Source organism: Nycticebus coucang, chromosome 8 (assembly GCF_027406575.1).
Source record: "Nycticebus coucang isolate mNycCou1 chromosome 8, mNycCou1.pri, whole genome shotgun sequence".
NCBI lineage: Eukaryota > Metazoa > Chordata > Mammalia > Primates > Lorisidae > Nycticebus > Nycticebus coucang.
Genome location: NC_069787.1, coordinates 52,953,694 through 52,973,401, shown reverse-complemented (window position 1 = coordinate 52,973,401; position 19,708 = coordinate 52,953,694). Strand labels below are relative to the sequence as shown.

The following is a 19,708-nucleotide window of genomic DNA, read 5'->3' as shown; positions in this document are numbered from 1 at the left end:
ACGTGGGTGTTGATCAATTAGTTCCAATTTAATAGTGAATACATGTGGTGTTTGTTTTTCCATTTTTGCAAAACTTTCCTTAGAAAAATGGTCTCTGGTTCCATCCAAGTTGTTGCGAGAGGTATTAGTTCACCATGTTTTTTAATAGCTGAGTAGTAGTAGTCCATGGTATACATATACCATGATCGAAATGGGTAGTACGTCTGACGTCTCATTCACCTTTCTTTCCTTTTTCTTTTTCTACAAACTACTCATATATAACTACTTTTGTTCTTTAGTGAGGATTTTGTTCTTTGTTACCACTGCCTGAATGATAGTCTCACCCAGGTGACATGGCCTTGTTAACACTCTCTCCTAAAGGCCCTTCAACCCTATATGCCAAACTGAAAACATAATAAAGGATCCCCTTTCACATCCAAGCCAGGGTGGGTAGGAGAATAGACATTGCTTTTCCAAATTTCAACAAATTAGTCCAATTAAATGAATACCTCTTAGGAGTTATAAATACAATTTTATAATAATATCTCACCACTGACATAGAAATAAACTCAAAATATCCAATGGAAACTAGACAAAAAGCAAAGTCGGTTTGGGGAGTTAAGGCAATTCTTTCTGGCAATGTGGTCATTAAGAAGTTAAAAAAAAAAGAAAGCTGACTTTGAACAGATGAAATGGGAAAGGCCCCAATTCTAAGTGTCATCCTTAGTCTCTGCTCACGTAAATTCTTCCTGATCTCTAAGAATTTGTGGAGGTCCAAGTACTTTCATCTTCATGAGCTGAAAATGGAACAGAGACCCAGCCTTGGTGGTGCCTCTACGTGGCACTGTTTAACCTTTTTCCACTGCTCTGTGACCACTCAGATTTACAATCCCCAATTCACCAGGTCCTGATAAAATGTGACAAGAAAATTAATCAGAGATTTTGCATTTTTTTCTTTTGTTGCATTTATGGAGAAAATAACCCTGAGCAAGAAGGCAGAAGCCCAGAATCCTGGTCTCCAGTCTGCGCTGAAATCCCTGGCAGCACCAAGGAATGTTTAGGAATAAGGCACCTAGAACCAGCAGGGCTGAATTTTAATCCCAAAGCCATTGCTATTTTCTCTGAGAATCTGGACCCTTCTGGGCTTCAACCTCCCCACCTGAGAGGCAGAAAACCTACCACCCATCTCAGATCTCGGAGTATTAGACGACCCTCCAGGGAAGGTGAGCCGCATGGTCTGATCTTAGTGAGTGCCCAGTAAATGCTAAATGTCATCACTGCTTAACTTCTCTGAGTCTTCTTGTCCTCCTAGGGCTGCTGGAAGCATCAGAGGAAATTATTAAAATAGAAGGTATTCTATAAACTACCAAGCTTCCTCCATGTGTAAGATATTAATTAATGTTTCACTCAAGACAGACAAGACTTCAGTATAGCTGAGTCTGTCTCAACTTCCTATGGCTGCAGCTTGGAAAACACACTTAAAATATCCACATCACTGATACTTGGAGTCCTTTCTCACTACTGAGGATTTATTTGTGGGGCACTGTGTTTTTGTTTGGGCGAAGGAGGATGTGAGACTCTGTCACCCTGAGTAGAGTACCATGGTATCAGCCCAGCTCACAGCAACCTCAAACTCCTGGGCCCAAGCGATCCCATTGCCTCAGCCTCCTGAGTAACTGAGACTACAGGCACCCACCACAACACCTGGCTTATTTTTCTATTTTTAGTAGAGATGGGGTCTTGCTCTTGCTCAAGCTGCTCTCAAAGTCCTGAGCTCAAGCAATCCATCTGCCTTAGCCTCCCAAAGTTCTAGGATAACAGGCGTGAGCCACTGCACCCAGCCTGGAGCACAGTTTTACCAAATGACAATAATGATAAATTATGTCAACTACCAAAAAATATTTTTCAGAGAGCCAACTCACCTAAGGTAAAGCAGGAGGATGAGGGTGACAAGAACAGCAACCTCTCCCTCTCCTGACATTCTCACCCTTCCCTGGTAACTCTCCCCAACCCTACCCCTATCACTTTCTTTTCTGGGTAGATTCCAAAATGTCTTGTGTCTGGTGGCTCCCTGGGGGCTCCACCAGTCTCTGTTACTGTAAAAAGCAGCCAGTGACAGTCATTACAATGAATATGAGGTAAAACCTAAACAATTTCAAAGTAGCATCCAGTGTTCAAACTTTCAAGAATGTATTAGAATTTTAAAGACAGGACAAATAATGGTAAACAAATGAATATATTTCCTATGTCATCAGAAACATGAGGGTAAAAAGTAGGCAATCCCTCGCAACAAAAAAATAGTTGGGTGTTATGGTGGGCACCTGTAGTCCCAGCTCCTCGGGAGGCTAAGAGAATCGCCTAGGCTCAGGAGGTGGAGGTTGCTGTGAGCTGTGACAGCACAGCACTCTACCGAGGGCAATAAAGTAAGACTCTGTCTCTACAAAAAAAAAAAATTCCTGCTCTCCCCATGGGAATGGGGGCAGGGTTGGGGGGGAATTATGCAATCCCACTTCTGGATATATTGCCAATCAGGGCCCAAAGTGAGCTCTTGTCTGTAAAGATGTTTCACTGGCATCTGTCCTACATGGAGCATGTGGAGAAAATAGAATTCAGTGAGAACAAAGGCATTAGTCACTGAAAATTCCACATAATCTCAAAGGAGATACCATATTCAAAATGAGGTTCTTACTCAGAAAAGAGGCACAAAGGAGAAGTATTCAGGTGAATATGATTAGGAGTGTGAAAAGGTACGCCTTAATAAAAGTGAGCCATAGTCAGAGAAGCCTTACGAACTCTGGGAAGAACTTCACAGTCACGTCTTCACCTTGGCTGGACAGTTGCACCAGGATTTTATCAAACTGAAGATATCTGATGTTTTTCCCCACCTTCAGACCCCCCCGCCAACAACTCTCACCATTTATACCACCTTCGTGCCACCTGCCCACACAGAGGTTCACAGGGGTTGTTTGTCCCTCAAAGCTCCCAGCACTCAGTTCTTAAGTTGTCAAGGTCCAGCCTGCAGGTGGAGAGGACCTTTCCCTTCAACATCCACAGCCACGGCCCAGATTCAGATTCTTGGTCACCCAAACAACCACAGTATGCTTCTAACTTCTTCCTATCCAATCTACTACAAGTTGACCATCTTCTCTGGTCATGTCTTTCTCCAGAGCAAATGCCTTCCAAGCCTCCCCAGAGCCTATGGAGTAAATGCCAATTCCCTGTGTCTGGTCCTAAACCACCCAGTCGGCTTTATTTCCTTCTCCTCCTGAAAGGCAGTGTGCCAGCTATTCCAAACTCACCACAGACCCCAGACCTCTCTGTGGCTTGACTCAGCCATCTCGTCTCCCTCTGTGCTTCCCTATCACCCCCACGTGTCTCTTTTGCCTTTACAGACCAGCTCTGCCATGGATGAAGCCAGTCACCAGCTCTCCTGCCTCTATGCTGCCCAGCATCTGAGTACCATCCAAGATCCCCTTCATGTACCAACCCAAGAAGCAGGAGCACGCGATGGGGCCAACCACAGACTAGAGAGCCAGAACGCCCACTTCCTGATCTGGGCTCCAGCATTTGCTACGTGTGAATGGGGGAATTTACTCTGTGCCTCAGTCTCCTTATCATGTAAAGAGGATGATGACAACAGTATTTACTTAGTACAGCACCTGGCACAGAAGGAGCCTGGGGACGTGTTAGCTGCTTCTCTTATTGTCCACCTGAATCTCTGCACAAAACCTCTCAATTGTCACTGCTGCTCCCAGAGCATCCTGCCAATGGATGCCCAACATATGCCCAATGATGTCCAACACGAATTGAACAATGAAAGGAAACTTCCAGTGAAAGTTACTCTTGAAGTTCCTGTTGCACTTCAAACACAGAGCAATGATGGAGAAAACATAAAAGAACACGGAGCTTGTACAGTCGTTATGAACTTTTCCAATATTAACAAACTAAACCACGAAGCAATTCCCTAGATATTTTTAACCATTGTTTAACTCACGAAAATGTTTAGTGAGCACCTACAGCCAATATTTGAGGTCTGGGAATACTGATGGAACGTACTGATCCCGTAAGAAACTTCTTTACTAGATTAAAATAGGGACCAACTATCCAAGTTCTGTAATGTGTACAAGAAGCAGCCTTTGTAAAAGATCATGTATATAAAACATTATGTTTATATGTTTGGGAATTTTTTTTGTAATAAGCTTTGTTGATAGAAATAGAGCGTACTGAATCTGTAGGGTCAGAATTAGAAATGTGTGCATCAGCAAAATCATGGCTCAGTCAGCAGAACTAGAGACAAGTGTGTGTTAAAGAGAACGAGGCCATATGGTTGTCAAGGGAGATTGGCGTAGCATTTAGAAGTCTGGGCAGAGACTATATGGGGAGGTTTAAGCCAGCAGTAACAGATCTAAAAGCTCAAAAACTTGCAGCTAACAGCCTTTGCTTTGGTGGATCTCCCAAAAATAAACCAGGAGACCAAGAAATCATGTTACCTGTTTCTCCTCTCTGCCCCCCAGAGCATGGAGGAAAGGCCAGGTCCTGTCTCCTGGGGGGTTTCCTTGGCCTGGGTGTTTAACAACTGTGGCCCCCAATGACTTGGGTACTCTTCTGCCCTTGCTACCAAACAAAGGCAGCCTACCCAAAGGGATTAGCATAGGTGATCAATAGGATTAGCGGCAGAACATATATTCTTTTCCTTCAGGCATCTTACAGTGAGATAAGTCCAAAGACCCCTAACTCTCTTGTAAGGACCCATCAACAAAATATTAAGCAGAGTAAGCATAAGAGAATCCTGGTGTACAAACCCGTTTTTTTTTTTCCTTTAAAGAGATCAGTAGTATTTTGGACACTTGAACACTAAAACCTTAAAATGGAACAGTATGTTCTTTGCAGAAAAAGCTAGAGAACAAGGTAAACTATTACCATATCAACCAATGTCTTATCAAATAAACGTGTATCCACACGCATCAGACAACACTAGTGAGTCACAGCGAGTCTCAGCCAACCCTTTGGCACATCAGCTGCAGTTTCTGGGCAATGGTTTTGATCTTCCAAATAAGATGAGATCATAACCTCTTTGTTGTTGTCGTTTCCTGCCAGACAAAGCAGTGGTTTCACCCTCAGCCTTTTTGAGACCACTGAAAGACTAGACACTAAAGCAGCCCAACCCACCCCAGATGCAACTCCAGCCAATTTCAAATGTTCTAAACAATAGATGGGGCTTATGTGAGGTCCAGCACCTCTGCCTGAGAATGAATCATGAAATCACAGGCACTCCGTTCCCCACCATCACACCCAACCTACTTGAACCGTGCATAAGGAAAAAGAAATCAGGAACACACTGAACTTAAACCCTCAACTACATTTTAAAGCCTGTTTTAGATTCATTTAAATTAACAGAGGTCAGGCAACTTCTTTAGACAAGCTGAGTTATCCTTACTATTTTCATAACAAAAATGGTCAGATACATTTTTCTACAACAAAATTAAAAAATACCCGACAGAAGTAAATTATAAAACTCAGCAGAGACTATGGAAGCCCCTTAGGATAAACCTTGCCTTGCAGAATAACTAATGAAGGAAATTACCCAGTTACTCGGCAATGGGAAACAACTATTTGTATATCATCACATATTTTGTAAGTCACAAATTTAAACCATTATTTTTATTTTCTAGCACAACAGTTTTCAAAATCGTCTTACAAAGAACACCACAGCAGCAAGTCAGGTAAGAAAAGCAAGTCCAGTAAGTCTGAGAAGCTCTGCCTGCCGTGGTCCCCTTCTTGGACATGACTAATACACATCTGCATGTTCAAAAGTCTGAGGCTCCTGCAGTAAACTGCAGAATACAGCATTTCCCCCAGTTCATCTGGCACTGAAGCCCTTTTTCTCTCATAATATATATAAATGGCCCACAACGTGGCTGCTCCACTGAAAACACTGGGGGAAAATTCTTCTGGAAAAGGGCCATAACAAAACGGTTTCAGAGCTGAGACTCTGAAGTCAACCTGATTCAAATATGCATACCAGCTTCGTCATCTGTTAGCTTTTTAATGTCCCTTGTCCCTCAGCTCCGCCAGGTAAAATGCGAAATGTAATAGCACCTACCTCCTAGGTTACGGGCCTTTCCATCTCACTGGAACTGTCTTCTGACACCCTCATGTGCTGGTTCCCTTGTGTCATTCAGGTCTCAGTGCATGAGGCCACCCCTCCAAGAGCCTTCTCTGACCACCCACTGTGAATCAGCCCCACTCAGGTCCTTTCTGCTTCAACCTCTTCTTTTTTCCATAACATTTCTCTACTTAACTACAAAATTATCATCTCCCCCCCCCAATAGAATGCAAGCACCATGAAACTAACTGGTTATCATTGTAGTACCCCAAACAGAGCCTCAATGTGTATTCCTCCAATTAGTGAATAAAGGGATGAATAGATGGATAGATGGATGGATGAGGTGGTTTGTGAGAACTCAGTGTGAATGAATGTAAAGGGTTCTACATGGTACATCAAACATAAGCATCCATACTGATCCAATTTTGAAAACTTCTGATGAATCATGAGTGATTAAAGCACTCATATAATTCTTCTAGCATCTAACTAGCATCCACAGTCTCTCTCCCTGCTGTATTTGGGTAAGCATTTCGTAGCATTTATTCAGGTTAACATTTCAGCATTTATTACTTATGTGCTAGTAAATAGGCTTCAGGGAAGGGGCAGGGGAATGGAGAAGGTAGGCCCTGAGAATAGCATTTACCAATCTGTATGGTGTTCTCCAATATGACCCATTTCAAGCTACAATGGTTTAACAACAGGCCCATAACATGCCCGAAAATTTGAGAAATAATTCTTGCAAGCCAGTACAACTCTTCTCTTGGGAAGTGTCCCTCCAAACCTCCAAATATTGCCTAGTATGGTGGATCAGTTCTGTAATTCCAGCACTTTGGAAGGCCGAGTCAGGAGGATTGCTTGAGGTTGGAAGTTTAAGGCTACAGTGAGCTATGATGGTGCCACTGCACTACAGGCTGGGCAACCCAAACTCCATCTCTAAGAAATTAAGACACACACACACGCACACGCACACGCACACACACACAACTTAGCCTCCAAATCTTATTTGTTGAGTTCAAATTTAAAATGTGTTTTTTTGCAGAGAGACACATTTTCCATATTCTCCCTCTTGATGAGTCAAAATAAGGGCTACTGACTTTGTTCTAATGGGCCACGGACCACAGAAATCAGTTGAATATATTTGGCTGCATTTTTTTGTACCAACACTGTGTGCTTTCAAACTGATGTTTAAGGGTCTAGACATGATCTATATTTATATCAGACCATTGTGAAAACAAACACAAGTTAAATTGTGTTTAGATTCATTTAAATGGAGAGAGCCACATAAGATATCATCTATGACTTATTACCGAGGAGCAGAATCTAGTAACAGAAGAGTGACTCCATCCTGACCATAAGTTCTGAACATGGAGTGAGGGATGGTGTGGCAGATGGTGGTTTCTCTGGCATCACACCCTTGTCGAACATGCACTATCACCCCTTGGCACCCAAAATAAAACAATAGCTTTTTCCAACTACAGTGATCCTCTAGAGAGGATCACACAAAAAATGTCAAAAGCCACAGTCAGTCTTCATGTCAGTAATAATATGCCAGCAACTATTATTCCCTTTCTGTTAACTAGATGGGAGGTCTGTGGAGTAAAACAGGGAATTGATTAGTTTTGTTCTCCTGTATTCATTATCTGTTGGGGCAACAAATTACCCCAAAATGCAGCAGCTTAAACCAGTACACATTTATTATCTCATAGTTTCTGTGGATCAGGAATCCAGGAAGACTTATCTAGGTCCTCTCCTCCAGGATTTCTCACAAGCTGCAATCAAGGTGTCAATCCAGGTCCTGTCATCTCATCTGAAGGCTTATTGGGGAAAGATCCATTTCCAAGCTCACTAAGTAGCTGTAGGAAGTTTTGTTTTTTGTGGCTGTTGGACTGAATGACTCCACTCTTTACTGGGTGTTGGCTCTCCATTCCTTACCACCTGGACCTCTCCACGTGGCAGCTTGCTCCATCAAAGCACACAAGCTAAGAAGGCCGGTAGAGGCTTCTAGCAAGATGGAAGTAACAGTCTTCTGTAACCTAAGCATGGAAGTGACATTGACTTTCCATTATTTTTGCCATATTCTTTCATTTAGAAACTATTTGTGAGGATGAGCCAACAATCAAGGAAAGAAATTTACAAAAAATGTATAAATCCCAAGAAGTAGGGATCATTGGAGGTCATTTTGTGAGTGTGCCCACTACATTCATCCCCTTGGAATATACATGGGTAGACCAGGCCCAATCAAACACCTCTTTGATGAAACCAAGCCCTGTTGTTTCCCAAACCTGCTGCTAAAGTCTAGTAAAAACAAATCTAGGAAGAGTAGGAGTCAAGGACCTTAAGTCTAAAGACACAACAGCCCATTCAAATCTTCTAAGCAAATATAATCTACATTAAAAAAAAAAATTACTGGGAGCATCTGCCTTTGAGCAAATTCCAACATGGAAGCCGTGTCTTATGACCAACCAAACAAGTGACTCACAAGAAGAACTGCCCGTTGGAACAGGTTTTTTAATGCCAAGAAATCTCATTTGATCTCAAAGCAAATATCTTGTGGAATTTTTATTTATTGCTGTAGAATATTTTGAAAATATACTTAATGCCATTTTATTGCTTGCTATTTTCTGTATGATCCATGTCACCTCATAGCAGTTTTCACTGCACAGTACTTTTAAGATCCATATTTACCACAGTGGCAAGGAACTGCTGTAAAAATTTCAACCCTTGGCTGTCATCCACATTTTTCCTAAGCTCCACTTAACCACATGTTCTCAGGTATCTGAGCATCCCGACATTGAATGGCAGTAGCAGGCCAGGACTGCCTCTGGAGGACTTCGCAGGATTGAATCCACTCAGGGCAAAACACATTCTTGGAAAACCTGAAACATTCTGTCCTAGATGAATGGAAATTCAGACAAAGATTATCTTAAACCTAAACGTTCAGAGATGGCCTGTGCATTTACCATTCTTTCCAGAAACACCCATATGCTTTACTTTCTACAACTCCCCCCGCCAATTCGGTTATGAAAATATTAAGATTCATTGTGTTGCTAATCATCTATTTGGGGTTTTTTTCCCTTTAAAGAGGTATTTGACAAACAATTTAATAATGCTATACTTAAAAGACTCTAACACTATAGCCACTTGTGGGAAAGCAATTGTAATCACCTTAGAGTTGACCCGGGCTGTGCATGCTTGGATCCTGAATCCATGTTGAATAATAATGGAACAAACGTACAGTTAGTGCAGAAAAAACTAATAAAAAATTCCAGTTTAGGCTCGGCGCCTATAGCTCAGCTCAAACCCAGCCCGGGCCTGCCAAACAACAATGGCAATTGCAACGAAAAAATAGTCGAGCACTGTGGCAGGTGCCCTGTAGTCCCAGCTACTCAGGAGGCTGAGGCAAGAGAATCGCTTAAGCCCAAGAGTTTGAGGTTGCTGTGAGCTGTGATACCATGGCACTCTACCTAGGATGGCATAATAAGACTCTGTCTCAAGAAAAAAAAAATTCCAGTTTAATAGTTACAAGCAGACAGGTTATAAAGCAGATGGCAAAGGGAATTTCATTAAAGCTATAAGATGTCTTCCAACCTGTGAAAATAACTTGGTAACATATTTTAACTTGTAAATTAAGCTAATGGAGGAAATAAAGTGAACATTCTTACCTCCCTAAGATGTATGTTTTCTTTTTCTTTCTGGTCTAAAATCACTTCCAAGTGGCTGACCTGAGACTCAGCCTCTGCCATCCGCCGGGTCCGTTCATTGTCATCCTCCAGGCTTTTGGACGGTAAGCCTTTACTTTGCAACATCTCAAGAAGCTTTTTAATTGACTCATCTCGGGCATTGAGGGTCTGTTTCTGTGTTTCAATTCTCAGCTCCATTTCCTCCAATGTCTTCCTCAAAAGGAACAGCTCCTTAGCCTGCCTGTCATGCTCGGCCTGGAGCCGCCTGAAGTTCTCCTCGGTCAGCTCGATGGTGAAGTGCTCGGCCCCTCGGTTGCCGCTCTCTTGCTGCAGGAGGTGGTTGAGGTCTCTCTGGGTCCGCAGCTCATCCTGAAGGGCCTGGATAGTCAACTGCAGGTGCTGCAATGAGAAAGATGGAGCAGGAGAGGGGAAAGAAGGGGAAAAGTTAGTAGAAATGCCGAGTGCTGCCTGCTGCCACCACACCATGAAGATGGAATGTTAATCATGAAGTCCGGGAGCCAGCCATGAAGTCCTCCACGGTGACTTCAGAAGCATGGGACAGCACATGGAGAGGGGGAAATTAATTCGATGATGCATTCTAAATGTCTCAGGAGAAGAGAAATGTACACATACACAGAAACAGTATATTAGTGCCAATCACAAGGGAAATTATACATCTACGGAGTTTTAACTTAGGAAGTGGCAAGGGTTAGAGGGAAACTTTCACAAACACACCTTCTTTATGCCCACAACGCTCCAGACTCAGTATTCCTTGTTTCCCAAGGGGTTTGTTATTGTATTGTCCATTAGTTTCCATGATCGATGCTTGTTAATTTAAAAATGAAAATAATAGCATCCACTACAAGTAGACACAAACAAGGACTTTATTTTTACAAATAAAGCTGTGAACAGGTTTAGTAAACAGGATTACTGCATCTGCAAGCAAAAGGGACTAAATGCAGGCACGGACAAACACACTCAGACACACGAGGAGGTGAGACTGTGCAGAGCAGAACAAGCCACAAAGAGTGGACAAACCTTGGTTCTTCTGGCATCCAGTAACTGAACAGCATGGGAAATGAAAAAAAAATGAAGCAAAAAATCAACACAAAGAAAAGTCCAGTGCAAGCAAAGGATATTTAACAGAAAGAACTTAATCAACATAAAGTACCTTCACAGAAGAAAGAAAGAACAAAAGAAACGAATAAAAAAAAAAAAACAATGTCTAATTACAGCAAAGACCCATAAGCTACACAGAATCTATAGCATTGATGTTTGATAGACATGAAAAAAAAAAAGAAAAGAAAAACCAAACATGAGTTTTATTCCACCTTTTTTCCCCTAAATCTCACAGACCCAGGAACCCAGTCTTCGATCAGAGAGGAAAACACACACATGTTATTTCAGGTCATAATTGTAACCAAAGTGAAAACACCAGAGAAACATAATAGTTGATCGGTTATGGGAAAAGCGACCTTTGCATGAAGACATGGTAAAGTCAGCAATATTTTCCCCAAACAAGGGCAAACCCCCAGGATGCTCAGAGAAGGCGGCCATAGGCCTGAATTTTTGTCGTAGGGACAGTCCAGGAGGCTTCCAAAGCTGCAGTTATACATTCACCAAACATAATTCCGCCTGTGGATCAAACACAGTATTAAGCACAGAAACCAAAAGGGACATAAAACATAGCTCCTGCCTACAGGGAATTGACAATATTGTAAGGCCTGACATAACTTATACTACATGTGACATTCCAAAATCTTTCTGAAATCCTTTAGCTGACACTTTGAGGGGCTGACCTATTTTCTGAGTGTGGCCTACACCCAAAACTAGTGAGGCACCATCTTTATGGGATGGTTCTTCACGGGAATCCGCTTCATCTTCTCATTTAAGAATGTCCATTGAGAAACTTCTAGAGCACAGGGAACAAATACCCTCTTTCTCATCTGTGTGCCTCACAGAGCACTGAATGCAGAATTAGTGACAGAGATTATACATTTTTTAAATCAATGCTCTCCTAAAAAGTATAAACTTCGACACTTTTTAGTTTATTCACATAGTTATGCATCCATCAACACAATAAATTTTTGAACATTACTTCAAAAAGAAATCTTTCACTCTTTAGCAGTCTCTCCCATCCCCCTCCCTGTCCTCAAGCCTTGGTAACCACTGATTTACTTTCTCTGTATATGGAATTGCCTATTCTGGACATTTCATATCAATGGAATCCTGCAATAAGTGGTTTCTTTCACTTATCATATGTTATTTATGCATATTATAATATGTATCAGTATTTCATTCCTTTCTAGGGCTGAATAATATTCCATTGAATCAATGCACCACATTTTATGTTTCCAATCATCAGCTGACTCATATACAAATATTCATAGCAACATTAATATTAGCCCCAAAGCAGAAACAACCCATTTGTCAATAAACTGATGAATGGGTAAATAAAATGTGGCATGTCAATATCATTTTTATGGGATATTATTTAACCATAAAAAGGAATGAAATACCAACACCCACTGTAACATGGATAAACCCTGAAAACATTATGCTGTGGAAGAAGTTGGTCACAAAAAAACCACATATCATATAACTCCATTGATGGGATGTCCAGAATAAGCAAGTCCATAGGTTGAGAATAAATTAATGATTGCCAGAAGGGGAAAGGCACAGGATGATAAAATGTTTTGGGGTGATAAAATGTTCTCAAATTAGACAGGGTTATAGGTTGCTGATGTTTCTGACTATGCTAAAAACCAATGAATTTTACACTTTAAATGGGTGAACTGCATGTTATATAATTTTATCTCAATAAACTGTCATCAAAAATGTGAGGTAAGTCTATAAGGTAGTACAACCTTCCTCTACCAGGTCCCTCTGTCCAAAGTCCACAGGGACATCTACAGTCTTTAGCCCCGAGACGTGCGGCTACACAGCCTCTCGGGAGCATTCTCTGGAAACTGTCTCTGAGTCATTCACATGTTCTTGAGGATGGCAAATCTTTGTCCTTGGGAGGTGGCTTAGATTTCTAAAACCATCCAAGTTTATCTAGAGACAAACAAACATGATGAATTGGGATAATCAGAATGGAAATTATCTTCTCTGAAAGTGAACCAAAAATAAGATTTTGGTTTTCTTATGTGATACAGAAACTGGCCAGAGGGGGTTCCAAAAAAATTGCCAAAATGCTTTGAGCACCGAGAGCAACATCTGAAGGACAACGCTGCAAGGGAACTGCCCCTCTGGACAGGCAAATTCCCTATTGCCCTGATCCTCTCTTTCCACTTCTACAAATGGGATCATCATAATGTCTACTCGAGGTTTCTGTGAAGAATGACTAAGAGAATGTAACAAGGGCCAGGCTAACAGTAAAGGCAGGGAGGAAATCAGAGCATTAGGGAAGGAGGAAACAGGTAAGGGAGGGAAGAGGCTGGTAGAAATGAAGGAAGATAAGAAGAAAGAAGAGTAGGAAAGAAGAAAGGGAAGAAGAAAGGAATGGAGAGAAAATTGGTCCATTTATCCATTTAAAATATCACCTAGCATCTCCCTCATGTTTATATCAAAAAATACCCAAAAAGTAAGAAATAATCCATGCTCACAGCTCAAATGGACAAGCAAACCATTAGTAGCAATACTCTACCATGAGAGTTACGACAGAAGCCATAACCAGGCAGCTAGAAACACGGAGAAGATGGGGCACCAGCTAGGGCCACGTAAAGAAACATCCCCAACCAAGGGACCAACACTGAGCTGTGTTTTACTTGAAGGGCAACTGAGAGTTATCCCTGTGAAGAAAAAAGAAGAAGAAGTATAAAAGCTCAGAGGTAAAGACAGGTCAGATCTATTAAGGAAGCGCAAAAGCAAAAGTCTGCACAGCCCTTTCCCCATGCCAGACTGGTTCTAAGCTTCTTTCATCCTTACAACCCCTGTGAGGTGGCCACTCTTATGATCCCCACTTAATGCATGAGAAAATGGGGAGAGAGAGTAAATAACTTCCTCCAGGTCACTCACTCTTAACACCAAAACTAGACCAAACTTCACACTTAGACAATGAATGTTATTAACAAATAGAATCCAGAAGTATATAAAGAAGATATGATAATATAACATGACCAAAATGGTTTCTTCTATAAATTAGAGGGTAGTTCAGCATTAGGAAAAGTATTCATGTAAATCACCAACCACATTAACAGAGCAAAGAAGAAAAATTACAATCAGCTCAAGATACAAAATCTCCATGTTTTTAAAAAAAATCTTAGTAAACTAGAAATAAAAAAGATCTTGTTTAACTAATAGAGTGTACCTGTTGCAAGCTGACGGTAAATATCATTCTTAATGGCAAATGTTAGATGCAGTTCATTTAAAATGAGGCATAAAATTGTGCTACTTCTAATCCACATTCTACTTGAGGCCTGAGTTAGAACAGTAAGATCAGAAAATAGCAGAAGAAATAATAATTGAAAAGAAGAAAATTTCTAACATTATCATTTGAATTATGTGGTTTTCTACTTAGAGACTCCATACGAATATGTAAATTATTATAAATAAGAAAATTATTGCCTTACTAATAGGGCACTAAAAAAATGTAGCCATAGGCAAAGAATGGCAAATTTAACAATGTTAAAATTAGGGATTTCTTTTCAACAAGATACCATAAAGAGAGTGAAAAAAGATACCACACATGAGAGATGATGTTTGCAATATATCAAAATGACAAAGGCTTATTATCCAGAATATATGTAGAATTCCTACTGACTAATAACAGACCAACAGTTAATAGAAAAATGCACAAAAGAACAGTCATTTCATAGAAGAAAGATGACCAGCCAATAAGCATATGAAAAGATGTTCAACCTCATTAGTCATCAGAAAAAAATACATAAAAACTACATTGAGAAAGCATTTTATGCTCCACTCCTTCAGCCAAACACATACACACACACACAAACACACACATACATATTTTAACAATTATTATAATAAAAGCAGAAACAGCAATATATCTAACAATCGCAAGTATTACCAAGGACATGGATCAAAAGGAACTCCTATCATCACTGCTAAGAGATAAACTGATGCAATCACTTAAAAAACAGTTATGTGTATATCCACCCAGAAATTTCACTCTTCAGTACACACCCGAAGCAGTGAACAACAAACTACGGCCTATGGCACATGTGGCCTCTTGCTTGCTTTTATAAATGAAGTTTTAATGAAAGAGATACTAAGGCGGGAGGAGACAAGATGGCTGACTGAAGCCAGCTTTCCACAGAGGCTCCCGTTCAGAAGGAGAGTTAAAGGACAAAAATTCAGCAAGTAACCTGGTGGATTTGAGCTGCACTAAGAGAGAAGGTTGAAGAACGCACGTCAACCCCGCTGAGGCGAGCTGCGACCACAAGGATACAAACAAAAGGTACAAAATCCATCACCAAGTGGACGGGAGTCCTGATCCCCATGAGAACGGCTCAGAGTGCCCCACAAACAACCGGGCAGAGTTCAAAGGTCCTCCCACTACACTCCACGAGAGAGACCCTCTAAAAACTGGACCTACCTCCCCTACTGGGGTACAATGGCGTCTCCTGCCAGGCATAAAACTGTATAAACTGTATATAGTCTCTACCTAGAATTCTGAGCTCCCAGCGCTCTCCTTCGCTCACACTGGGGTCTGGAGGCCAGTCCCGGTCAGTCGGGGGAGAGGGGACTGCACCAGAGTGGCAGTTCCATGAGGCACAGTGCGACAGCCGTCTTTTGGTGATAATACGGCCAGGCATAAAACTGTGTAAAGCTGTGTGTGTTCTCTGCCCGCAACCCCAGGCTTCCAGCGCTCCCCGCGCTCCCCTCTGCTCTCGCTCCAAGGTCTGGAGGCCTGTCCCCCAGGGGTCCAGACTCTCGGGCGATTGCTCGAGGGGTGTAGACAGTGCTGGGCTGCAGCCTGTCGGTGCAGACTCTGGGGTATGGAGCAGAGAGAGGATGATTGGCCAGAGGGGAGCTACACGGGAGCAGCGGTTGCCTGAGCCATAAGGCAGCAGCCCTCTTTTGCTAGCAATACTGCTCACTACAGAATATTCTGAAGCCACACCCCCTGTCTCCCTGGGCAACCAGAGACTCTGAATTTGCCTGAGGCAACATAAACTTGCAAACCAGGGAAACTCCCAGGGCGGGGCTGACCCAGAGGTCCGCTTTACTAAACCTAAGACGCACCTGGCCCTCAGGGGATCGTCAGCCTATAGACAATACAAGAGCAAAGACAAGCTGATTTGGAACTCAATTCAGCTTCTCTTCTGCAGAGGAAACGCAGAGTTGTTCTGTTCTGTTCTGTCAGTAACATTAATCATGGGTGAGACTGGACCTGAGTGAAAACCCCTCAACCTTCATCTAGTGCCCAAGTTGTCAGGCCTCACCTCCTCCTGCTGGAGAGAGGCAGAGCGCAGCGGCCTGGCAGACTTCCTTGTGATTCAGGCAGGTACGAACTCCTGGAGTACCGATTCACTACAGGCAACTGGGTCAGCCAACTGCAGGGCTACCAGTGACTGGGTGGGAAGTGGTGCAAGGTGAGGAAGGAGGCAGCAACCTTCCCAGACTAATTTATACGCTGGGTGGCTTCTCCTGACTCCACACAGCACTGGACCAAGCCACACCAGAGTAGACACCAGACTCCTGTGATCCACTTCCCAGAGACCTCTTAAACTCTCTCACCCGAGACAGGTGTAGACTGAGACAATTGATTTGGACATTTTTGAACTGAACCAATCACCTGAGGACAAATCAGGTGGTGCCCTAGGTGCATGGTGGTAGGAAGGTTTGATTTTTCACTTCCAATTGTTTGCTGGTGGGGGGCGGGGTGACTTAATTGCTGATATTTCTCCACAGCTGAGACTTCAATCCAAAGTATCTGTTTCACTAGGGTGGAACAGAAACCAGCTGAAAACAAGGCAGAACCATTTAGCCCCATCACACCAGACAGGGCCCCAGACAGGGCCACAACACTGTACGGGCCCTCGAAAAAGCCCCAGGGGAAAAAATCAGAGGGAGTAAACAACCATGGGGCGGAATCAGCGGAAAAACTCTGGTAACATGAATAACCAGAATAGATCAACCCCCCCAAGGAAAGATATCACAGATGCAATTGAAGATCCCATTCATAAACAACTGGCTGAGATGTCAGAAATCAAATTCAGAATTTGGATTGCAGACAAGATTAACAAGGTGGAATTAGGAATTCGAGGAGAAATTCAAAAGTTGTCTCAAGAATTTAACGAATTTAAAGACAAAACCACCAAAGACTTAGACACACTGAAGCAAGAATTTGCAGCCCTCAAAGATATGAAAAATACAGTAGAATCCCTCAGTAACAGAATGGAGCAAGCAGAAGAAAGGATTTCTGACATCGAAGATAAAGCCTTTGAACGCTCCCAAACTCTCAAAGAGGAAGAGAAATGGAGAGCAAAAATGGATCACTCACTCAAAGAGCTCTGGGATAATTCGAAGAAGGCGAATATCTGAATCATAGGAGTTCCAGAAACAGATGAAGTGGCCTCGCTGGGCACAGAGGCCCTTCTGCATGAAATTATGAAAGAGAATTTTCCAGACATGCCTAGAGATTCTGAAATTCAGATAGCGGACAGTTTCAGAACCCCAGCACGACTCAACCCCAATAAGACATCCCCAAGGCATATCATAATTAACTTCACTAAAGTTAATATGAAGGAGAAAATCCTCAAAGCTGCCAGGAGAAAGAAAACCATTACCTTCAAAGGCAAGAATATTAGAATGACTGCAGATCTCTCTGCTGAAACTTTTCAAGCCAGAAGAGGGTGGTCACTGACTTTTAATCACCTAAAGCAAAATAACTTTCAACCCCGGATCATGTATCCAGCTAAACTCAGTTTTATTTATGATGGAGAAATTAAATACTTTAATGATATTCATATGTTGAAAAAATTTGCCATAACCAAACCAGCTCTTCAGGATATTCTCAGACCTATCCTCCATAATGACCAACCCAATCCTAAACCACAAAAGTAAACTCACTCAGAAACTTCAGATCAAACTCCAATTTCCACACTGGCGAAAGGATTAAAAATGCCCACTGGACTTTTGAAAAACTCGATACCCAAAACTTCACCAGACTTATCAATATTCTCCATTAATGTGAACGGCTTAAACTGTCCTCTAAAGAGGCATAGGTTAGCTGACTGGATACAAAAACTCAGGCCAGATATCTGTTGCATACAAGAGTCACATCTTAACCTAAAAGACAAATACAGACTGAGGGTGAAAGGATGGTCATCCGTATTTCAGGCAAACGGTAAGTCAGAAAAAAGCAGGTGTTGCAATTTTATTTGCAGATACAATAGGCTTTAAACCAACAAAAGTAAGGAAGGACAAGAACGGTCAATTCATATTTCTTAAGGGTAATACTCACTATGATGAGATCTCAATTATTAATATCTATGCACCCAACCAGAATGCACCTCAATTCATAAGAGAAACTCTAACAGACATGAGCAACTTGATTTCCTCCAGCTCCATAATCGTCGGAGATTTCAACACTCCTTTGGCAGTGTTGGATTGATCCTCCAACAAGAAGCTGAGCAAAGAAATCTTAGATTTAAACCTAACCATCCAACATTTGGATTTAGCAGACATCTACAGAACATTTCATGCCAACAAAAATGAATACACATACTTCTCATCAGCCCATGGAACTTACTCCAAAATCGATCACATCTTAGGTCACAAGTCTAACCTCAGTAAATTTAAAGGAATAGAAATTATTCCATGCATCTTCTTGGACCACCATGGAATAAAACTTGAGCTGAGTAACAACAGGAATCTGCATACTCATACAAAAACATGGAAGTTAAATAACCTTATGCTGAATGATAGCTGGGTCAGAGATGAGATTAAGAAAGAAATCGCCAATTTTTTGGAACAAAACAACAACGAAGACACAAACTATCAGAACCAATGGGACACCGCAAAGGCAGTTCTAAGAGGGAAATTTATAGCACTGCAAGCCTTCCTCAAGAGAAGGGAAAGAGAGGAAGTTAACAACTTAATGGGACATCTCAAGCAACCAGAAAAGGAAGAATATTCCAATCCCAAACCCAGTAGAAGAAAAGAAATAACCAAAATTAGAGCAGAATTAAAGGAAATGGAAAACAAAAGAATAATACAACAGATCAATAAATCAAAAAGCTGGTTTTTCGAAAAGGTCAATAAAATAGATAAAGCTTTGGCCAACCTAATCAGGAAAAAAAGAGTAAAATCTCTAATCTCATCACTCAGAAACAACAAAGACGAAATAACAACAGACTCATCAGAAATCCAAAAAATCCTTAATGAATATTACAAGAAAATTTATTCTCAGAAATATGAAAATCTGAAGGAAATTGACCGATACTTGGAAGCACGTCACCTTCCAAGACTTAGCCAGAATGAAGTGGAAATGCTGAATAGGCCCATATCAAGTTCGGAAATAGAATCAACCATGCAAAACTTCCCTAAAAGGAAAAGCCCAGGACCAGATTGTTTCACGTCTGAATTCTATCAAACCTTTAAAGAGGAATTAGTACCTATATTACTTAACCTGTTCCAAAAGGTAGAAAAAGAAGGAAGACTACCCAATACGTTCTATGAAGCAAACATCACCCTGATCCCCAAACCAGGGAAAGACCCAACAAGAAAAGAAAATTATAGACCGATATCACTAATGAATATAGATGCAAAAATATTCAACAAGATCCTAACAAACAGAATCCAGCAACACATCAATCAAATTATACATCATAACCAAGTCGGTTTTATCCCAGGATCTCAAGGCTGGTTCAATATACGTAAATCTATAAGTGTAATCCAGCACATAAACAAATTAAAAAACAAAGACCATATGATTCTCTCAATCGATGCAGAAAAAGCTTTTGATAATATC

General features: G+C 41.5%; 1 protein-coding gene across 7 annotated transcripts in view; it reads right to left on the bottom strand.

Annotated features, from left to right (window-relative positions):
• The window catches only part of ERC2 (ELKS/RAB6-interacting/CAST family member 2), a 1,052,138-nt gene that overhangs the window by 834,799 nt on the left and 197,631 nt on the right, over positions 1-19,708 (bottom strand). For 5 of the 7 annotated variants that reach the window (XR_008381889.1, XM_053600429.1, XM_053600428.1 and 2 more), the window contains exons 3-4: positions 10,804-10,827; positions 9,748-10,164 (exon numbers count right to left, since the gene is read on the bottom strand). Coding sequence is in view for 6 of the 7 variants with exons in the window: in XM_053600429.1 (XP_053456404.1) it covers positions 9,748-10,164; positions 10,804-10,827 (441 nt within the window). In the remaining variant the exon portion in view is untranslated. The remainder of the gene's footprint in view (positions 1-9,747; positions 10,165-10,803; positions 10,828-19,708) is intronic. The other 2 variants (XM_053600430.1, XM_053600432.1) reach the window with 1 other exon arrangement.